General features: G+C 29.4%; 3 protein-coding genes across 3 annotated transcripts; all 3 read left to right on the top strand.

The window, feature by feature from the left end:
* Positions 1–346: 346 nt before the first annotated feature.
* On the top strand, positions 347–2,207 carry LOC113799230 (gastric triacylglycerol lipase-like). The gene is made up of 4 exons (XM_075824679.1): positions 347–695; positions 750–1,113; positions 1,169–1,433; positions 1,494–2,207. Exons 1-4 carry the CDS (start codon positions 459–461, stop codon positions 2,029–2,031), a joined length of 1,404 nt encoding a protein of 467 aa, XP_075680794.1. The 5' UTR covers positions 347–458; the 3' UTR covers positions 2,032–2,207.
* A 535-nt stretch (positions 2,208–2,742) lies between these two features.
* On the top strand, positions 2,743–4,565 carry LOC142646264 (lipase member J-like). Its single transcript, XM_075824680.1, has 4 exons — positions 2,743–3,016; positions 3,090–3,736; positions 3,795–4,201; positions 4,259–4,565. Exons 1-4 carry the CDS (start codon positions 2,903–2,905, stop codon positions 4,378–4,380), a joined length of 1,290 nt encoding a protein of 429 aa, XP_075680795.1. The 5' UTR covers positions 2,743–2,902; the 3' UTR covers positions 4,381–4,565.
* Positions 4,566–4,803: 238 nt separating this feature from the next.
* Positions 4,804–8,525, top strand: LOC113799331 (uncharacterized). The gene is made up of 9 exons (XM_075824692.1): positions 4,804–5,146; positions 5,202–5,574; positions 5,634–5,898; positions 5,958–6,096; positions 6,152–6,490; positions 7,045–7,417; positions 7,473–7,879; positions 7,945–8,251; positions 8,312–8,525. Exons 1-9 carry the CDS (start codon positions 4,949–4,951, stop codon positions 8,431–8,433), a joined length of 2,523 nt encoding a protein of 840 aa, XP_075680807.1. The 5' UTR covers positions 4,804–4,948; the 3' UTR covers positions 8,434–8,525.
* Positions 8,526–8,834: the final 309 nt, after the last annotated feature.

Below are 8,834 nucleotides of genomic sequence, written 5' to 3'. Positions count from 1 at the left end.
TTTGTCAAATATGGTTTGATTGATAAATGAAATTTTTTTGTAATCGTATGTGAATAATTATTACAAATGGTACATTTTAAAGATAACGAAATAAATCCAGTAATCATTTGATTTACTTTATCAATCGAATGAATAAAAGTGCAAAATTAATCTTACGATCATTTGGGTTGAATTTGATGTCAAACATTTTTTGTTCTTATGGTACCCAATAATAGTATTTCTTGAGAACAAGAAATTATTTATCAACTGAGAACATATTTTCCTCATACTAACATCCAACCTCACTACATATCCTTATAAATTGTATGTTTTTCCTTTTACATATTATATGAGAATTTTATCAATACATACGATAAAAAATTTCACAAAACATCCGTTCTCAATTCAAAATGGATAATATTTAAATAAAAAGTTTCAATTAAATAAATTAATTATTGTGGTTTTTAAAAAAAGACAAAATGCAGAGATTCAAAAATGTTACTAGTGTTGACAAAAATGTCAATATTAGTGACAATAAACGAGTTGATTCAAAAATATCACAAATCAATTATCGTTTCAAATTTTTATTTGTAGTAACTGTGATAAATGCTATCGTTTTCTATTTAATATACGCAAATTTCACAGCAGAACTTTTGGTGAATATTTTGCGAAAATTGCCCGGTTATAATCTAGATCAAGATCATGGGCGTAATGCGGTAAGTTATTTGAATTGATAAAAATAGATTAATATATTGATTTTTTGTTTCTAGTTCGAAATAATTGAATCGAGAGGTTTCAAATATGAATCGCACATGGTCATCACCAAAGATGGATTTCACATTCAAATGGTACGAATTGTGAATCCTTTCAACAAGAACCAAACACAACATCGTCCAATTCTTTTGTTTCATGGTCTTGTCAGTTCATGCGGAGTCTTTGTTAGTAATAGATTTGGTCATTTGGATGAGTATGGCAATTATATTGAATATGATGAGCATGGTCATGCTAATAATAACACCGAACAAGCGGGAAATACATTGGGATTTGTATTATCAGCTCGTGGTTATGATGTTTGGTTAGCAAATTATCGAGCGAATTCATATTCATCGTATCATAGTTTATACACGCCTGAAGGTAAGATTTTCATTTTAGAAAAATGAAATTTTCAATAATTTTCACTAAATCACAGATGATGAATATTGGAAATATTCACTCGACGACATTGTTCAATATGATCTAACAGCTATGATTGATTATATTCTTAGCCATACAAAACATTCATCATTAAGCTTTGTTGGACATTCACAAGGAAATACGCTCATGTTGGCTTTGATGTCCATCACTGATAGTTACAAAGATCGAGTTCGACCTTTTATTGCTCTGGCTCCATCATGGACTCATGTGAAATTGCGTGCTCCCATTTCTTATATTTCAGTGTTGAAACCACTTTTCAAGTAATGTGTATAATTAATGTTGTTTATTAATAATTTCTTTTTTTTTTTGTTTTAAAAAAGGAAATTACGTCCTCAACCATTTCTGTTAACCCCAAGAGGATTGGAAATATCAAGAGAAATAATGTCTAACATAGCATCGAATAAATATTTAGTTTGGGTGGTTCGATGGTTTGTAGATTTGATGATTGGTTTTGATCCAAATGTTTTACGATTAGATCGAGTGCCGGTGTATTTTTCAATGCTACCAGAAGTAGCCTCCTCCTGGAATGCTATTCAACAAATAGACAGAACATTGGGTATTGTTAAACAATTTGATTATGGACAAGAAGAAAATATGAAAATTTATGGAAGGAAAGATGCTCCAGAATATGATTTATCAAAAATAAATTCAAGTCATATTGCATTATATTATTCGGAATTCGATAGCTATGATAGTTTGGAAGATGTTAATGGAATAAAAGAAAAATTAAGATACGATTTAGTGGACGAATTATTAATTAGAGAGCCCGGATGGGATCATTTGTCATTTATTTGGGCCAAGAAACTAGGTGAACTGGTTAATCACAAAATTATCAAACTTTTATCACGCTATGATTGAACAAATGTCCGTATGCAATTTGCACCTAAATACTGTTCTATATTAGATTGTGTAATTAGAAAAATTTGTTGATAAAATTGTACAGTTGTTGAAATAAATGAAAATTATCATATCAAAATATAATGAATTTTTTATTATTTTTTTGTTGATAAATTTTGTAGATTTTTTTTCTTCAATTTCGATTTCTAATTATTTTTGTTCGCATTGATTAATCAATCGATCTGAGCTATCAGTTTTTGTCAAAACAAACTTTTTAAGAACAGTATTTGTATGAACGTACTTGTAAAATAAAAAAAAATCAATTTGAATGAAAAAGGCTGAAACACATATTGTGTTGGAAACATTCAGAAAGAATTTATTTAAAAAATATATTTTTTCTCATTATAACCAAAACATTGTTATTCATTATCTAATATGAAATAAAAATTTGCTATGAACATTCATAAATTGTTGTTTTGCTTAAATTGTTTTACAATTAGCAAAAAGGAAAAGTTGACCTTGACAAACTATATGATATCAGCTCTGCTACATTGTCAAAGGTTTTATTCTTTGTCATAAAAAAAAATATTTGTTTGTAGGAATTTGTTGTTTTTTTTGTCTTCGAATAATAATAATAATAATCGGATCCGATTATCATAATAGTTTGAATGAGCATTTTGCAAAAAATTGCAGAAAAAAACAATAAATACGAAACGAATGTATGCAGCACATATGTACGTAAATATTATTATTGTCATGAGGAAAATAATCAATGACGTTGAAAGAGAATCTGAATGAAATAAAAAAACAAACATAATTCACCAATATTAATGAAACGATCAATAAGTGTACATTGATAGTGATTGAATGAAACATAAAAAATACATCGATAATGTTTTGGGATGATTATTTGTGGAAATTATATATGACCCTATCATTATGGTCATATTCAATGTACAAAACTTTACCAGGATCATATCAAAATGAAGATACCGGCCGTGATATCGTAAGCAATGAATGATTATATTTTGTTTGATATTAGTTTTGTTTTGATTAATGTACAAACATACTTATATTAGTATCAATTGATCAAATCACGTGGATTCAAATATGAATCTCATTTTGTACAAACACAAGATGGATATATCTTACAGCTTGTACGTGTGATCAATCCGTTCGTGACTGGAACCAAAAAAAGACGATTGAAACCCATATTACTTCAGCATGGTTTCCAATGTACCGGGACCTTATGGTTGATTGCAGCCAATGGAACATTGGATCGTTATGGAAACTACATTGAATACATTGTAGATTCGGAAAATCGTCCGATTACAATCAACGGTACTAAAGAAGTTGCGAATACATTGGGCTATGTATTAGCAACACGTGGTTATGATGTTTGGTTGGCTAACTATCGTGGCAGTGTTTATTCATCCAATCATACAACATTAAATATGACTGATGAAGAATTCTGGAAATTCTCTATGGATGAAATGATACACTTCGATTTGCCAGCTGAAATCGATTACATTTTGAAACATACTAAGCGCACAAAACTTAGCTATATTGGCCATTCTCAAGGAAATTTAATGATGTTGGCATTAATGTCGATCAGTGATCGATATGCACGTAAAATTAATCCATTCATAGCTTTATCACCAGTATTCTATAATCTAAATATGTCATCGGCAATAAGAGCTATTACTCCAATAAAAACCATTTTGAGGTGAGTTTTCAAAATAAATTAAGAATGTTTCTTTGATAATCATTTTTCTGATAAAAAGAGCTTTTCCTCGAATGGTGCCGTATTCAAATACGACTCGATCATTGGTTGCACATATATGTCAGAATATCTACATACGAAAATTATGTTTCCAAGTAACTTATCCATTTTTTGGATCTTTCACACAAAATATGATTTTGGATCGTATTCCCGTCTATTTATCATCCTCACCAGGCGGTTCATCATCATGGAATGCGGCACATTTTATGCAAATGATAGAAGCTCCTAATGGACAACCAGAATATTTTGATCATGGACTATGGAAAAATCTAGAATGGTATGGTCAACTTAAACCACCAGTCTATGATGCTGGCCGCATTAATTCGACAAAAATGGCTTTAATCTATACGAGTGGTGATTGGTTGAATAGTTTAGAAAGTATTGAATTCCTAAAATCAAAACTTAAAGGTAATTGAATGATTCAATGTAACATGATTTTAGTTTCTGACAAATTTCTAATTATAGTAAAATTATTGGACGATTATTGCGTACCAGATAAAAGTTATAATCATCTTGATCTAATCTGGGCAAAAGATGTCGGACAAGTCGTCAATAGAAGAATTTTAAAAATATTATCATCAGCTTAATGTTTTTTATTTTTTTTCAGTTTAATTTGAATAAACTTCAGAAAATATTTGATAGAGACATGTACCTACATTCGATGTAGTCTAATTGATTGATTTGTTTTTATTTGATTGTAATATTTAACAGAAGCTACCTGAATGATGGATTCGTTGAATACAATTTGATAAATAAATTACTAAATAATTAATTATGTTGAAAAGAGGTTTTCTCAATACTTTTTTCTGCTACTTCTTTTCAATACCAATCATTGATGTTGACGTTAATTGTTATCATCTTAACGCGTTCGCTACCAGCGACGCATATATGCGTCGTTTATTTGCTGTAGTTCTATGTGTTTTTCGAAATCTCCGGTAGCGAACGCGTTAATGAATTTTCATTCAAGGACAACTTAATGATATGAATGCTATCTTGCATTTATCGATCGTTTTCGGCTGATATTCAATGTTGATAGTGATAAAATATTAAGAAAAATTCGTATTTTTCAAAAATAAAAAATATCGTTTCAATTGAATCAATATTCTTCCAAACTTTCATCATTTATAAAGTTATTGGGTTAAATAAGTGATCTTGATGGAGTCAAAACTAGAAACAAAACGAAAGACAATAAAAAAAACTAAAAATGTCTTTCTCAATAAATTCAACTTTTCTATTGTTATTATGGTTGGTATTTTCTACCTAGTTCGTTACTACACAACTGTCAATCTTTGGATCAATGTGGTTCGAGCGATGCCTGGTACAAAACTACATCCGGATGTTGATAGAGATATTGTAAGTGAGAATCTTTGTAAATTGGTTAAATTTATTAATGATATTGATCAAATAGTTTGGATTAATTGAATCAAGAGGTTTTCGATATGAAAGACATTTTATTACTACCCAAGATGGCTACATTCTACAATTGGTTCGGTTAATCAATCCATATTTGAAAGATAATCAAACTGTTTTAAAGCCAGTATTACTTCATCATGGATATTTTTGTTCGGCAACAATTTGGTTGACAGCAGCAAATGGTTCACTTGATGAGTTGGGATTTTTCAACGAATTTTACGATACTGATAATAAAATTTTGACAAATGGCAGTCAACAGGTGGGAAACAGTCTTGGATTTGTTTTGTCTGCATATGGCTATGATGTGTGGCTTGCTAATTATCGTGGTAATATTTATTCGACCAATCATACCACACTAAATACTGATGGTAAGTGTTATATAGATTATCAAACTATATTACATAAATATCGCTTTCGTATGAAATAGATCCTGAATTCTGGAAATTTTCGATTGATGAAATGATTAAATATGATTTACCAGCAGAAATTGATTATATTTTAGCTAGAACAAATCGTCCTACATTAAGTTACATTGGTCATTCACAAGGCAATCTTATGATGTATGGATTGATGTCGTTAAGCGATGATTATATGAAAAAGATTGATGCCTTCATCGGTTTGTCACCAGTGACTCATGGCCTTAAGAATACATCGATTCTTCGACTACTTTATTACTTAAAAGGATTGCTCAAGTACTAAATTGATAGAATTTTTTAACTGAATATTAATTAACTTATATTTACAATCACAGAGCATATCCCAATTTGATTGTGTTAAAAAATCCAACTCGACTTCTGATACCCAACCTTTGTCAGAATATATTGATAAAGCCATTTTGTCAATATTTAATATATTTATCTGTTGGAATGCAAAAACATAACATGATTCATGTAAGTCATCCAAAACGAGCACATCTGATTAATCTGATTTCATAATATATAATAGGAACGAATACCCGCCTACATTGATGCAATAATGATGGGTTCATCCCCATGGAATACTGTTCAGTTGTATGGTGAACCACTTTGGTTACGATATTTTGATTATGGAGAAGAGAAAAACCAAAAACTTTATGGCCAATCTGAAGCACCATTTTATGATTTTAGTCGAATAAATTCCACTAAAATTGCATTGTTCTATTCAGAAATCGATTGCTTAAATCATATCGAAAATGTGAAAAAATTTAAAAACGAATTGAAAGTAAAATTATGGGATGATTATTTAGTTGCTGATCCTTCATACGATCATAATGATTTCTTATGGGCTATCAATTCTGGTCAATTAGTCAATACAAGAGTATTAAAATTACTGCAATCAATACAATAATGATCATCATTTATTTAGATCAAAAAATTTCCCAATTGACAAAATGAAATAATTCATAGAAAATGTTTATTAAAATAGATTTGAAATCATCATTGCCATTTTTTTAAATAATCATAAAAAAACAATGATATCATAAATTACAGACATCCGCTTGCCTTTTATTGTTAATCATTGTTGAAATCTCACTCATCCAGGAAAAACATTTCACATTTATTTGATTTTTCTAGTTGGGTTGCAGATCAATTCTATAAATCAATATTCATAACATAACTCAATAAACATGAACCATCTCATCAAAGTATTTGGCTTGGTTATGATGTTAACTGTAGCGATGCTGGCCGCAATGATCCAATATTTACAATTTTCAATTTATAAATATATGTTTCATGTTACAAATATTCCTGGAACATATCAAATCAGTGATGATGTTTATCGAAATATTGTATGTTTGTCCTTACAGAAAAAAATTTAATCCATTTATTATAGTAAAATTTTTCAATTCACTTTAAAAGTTTGAATTAATTGAATCTAGAGGCTTCATATATGAACAACATTTTGTTACCACGCCAGATGGCTATATTCTTCAATTAGTGCGCATGGTAAATCCATTCATCAAAATAGAAGATCGTATCAGACTGCGTCCCATTCTATTACATCATGGTTATCAATGTTCAGGAACAATATGGCTTGTTGCTATGAATGGTCATCTAGATCATAATGGAAACTATTATGAAATGGATGAACAAAAACAAATTTTAACAAACAGTAGTAATCAGATGGGAAATTCATTGGGTTTCATTCTGACAGCAAGAGGTTATGATGTTTGGTTGGCTAATTATAGAGGAAGCATCTATTCGAGAAATCATACTCATCTAGATATTGAAAGCAAGTAATTCCAGATTTTTGATATATTTTATACCTCATCAATATTCATTTCAAGGTAGTGAATATTGGAAATTTTCAATGGATCAATTGATAAAATATGATCTTCCGGTTCAAATCGATTATATTATAAGTTATACGAAACATACTAAATTATCATATATAGCTCATTCACAAGGAGCATTAATAATGTTTGCTTTAATGTCAATGAATAATTCATATGCGGAGAAAATTGAACCTTTTATTGCTTTGGCTCCAGCATTCTGTAGTTTTCATTCCAAAGTTGATTCTTTATTCAAATATTCTGCAAGCATGCGAAATGTATTTCTTTCATATCCACAACGATTTCCGCCTTTGATTATATCATCATTATTGCGAACATTATGTCAAAATTATTTCATTAAACACTTGTGTTTCGTGTTCAATTATTTAATAGTTGGTACACAAAAACGAACTATATTTCCGGTAAGAAAAATAACTAATTCTACAGCAAAACAAAAAAAAATCTTATCTTAAAATACAATCCATAGGAACGTTTACCAATTTATATTGGAGCAGAAACGATGGGAGCATCTACATGGGTCACAGCGCATCTTATGCAACTAATTTTAAAAAATGACAATATGATGAATAGTAGTATTGATAGTGAGACAACAAAGGAGTGTCAATTGGAATATTTTGATTATGGTGAAGCAGAAAATCTACGATTTTATGGACAACGAACACCACCCATCTATGATGTGGCAAAGATTAATTCGACAAAAATAGCCCTAATCTATGCAAAGAAAGATTTTCTTATTGGAAATAGTGTGCAGAGTTTAAAATCCAAACTGAATGGTATGTATGGCTTTGGAAACCTGATAACATCATTCTAATTTTTTTTATCAAATGAAATAGTTAAACTTTTAGACGATTATGAAATACCAGATCAAACATATAGTCATATGGATTTGTTTTGGGCAAAGAATTCGGGCGAAATGGTCAACAAAAAAGTGTTGGAAATTTTAAATTCAACCTAAGCATATTAACATTGTTTTTATCATTTAAACTGATATTTTACAAGCAAAATAATAGTTAAAAAAATAAAAAATTCTTGAACTTGTGATCTGCACCTCATTTTTTTTGATGATGATGATAATAAAATGCATAACTTTTTTTGGATGCTTGCCATCATCATTCTAATCATACTGTTTATAATTAATGATCATAATGAACATCAAAATATATCCAAATCAATACAATTATATAGTATGATATGGCATTTTAAGTGCACAATGAACATGATTGACATTATCGTATGTCTAATAAAATACATTTTTCATTGTATTAGATTCCAAAATGAATGAGAATTATTTGTACTAATCGATTTATTTTGAAAGATTTATTCATATTATGATTCGATCATCAATTATTGATTGTA

The sequence above is a fragment of the Dermatophagoides pteronyssinus genome, unplaced genomic scaffold (genome assembly GCF_027571235.1).
Source record: "Dermatophagoides pteronyssinus isolate colony J.1.1.1.1 unplaced genomic scaffold, Derpt_VIB-CSIC_2022.12 sq0002, whole genome shotgun sequence".
Classification (NCBI taxonomy): domain Eukaryota; kingdom Metazoa; phylum Arthropoda; class Arachnida; order Sarcoptiformes; family Pyroglyphidae; genus Dermatophagoides; species Dermatophagoides pteronyssinus.
The sequence above is the reverse complement of the archived record's forward strand: the minus strand, read 5'-3'. Positions and strand labels throughout refer to the sequence as shown.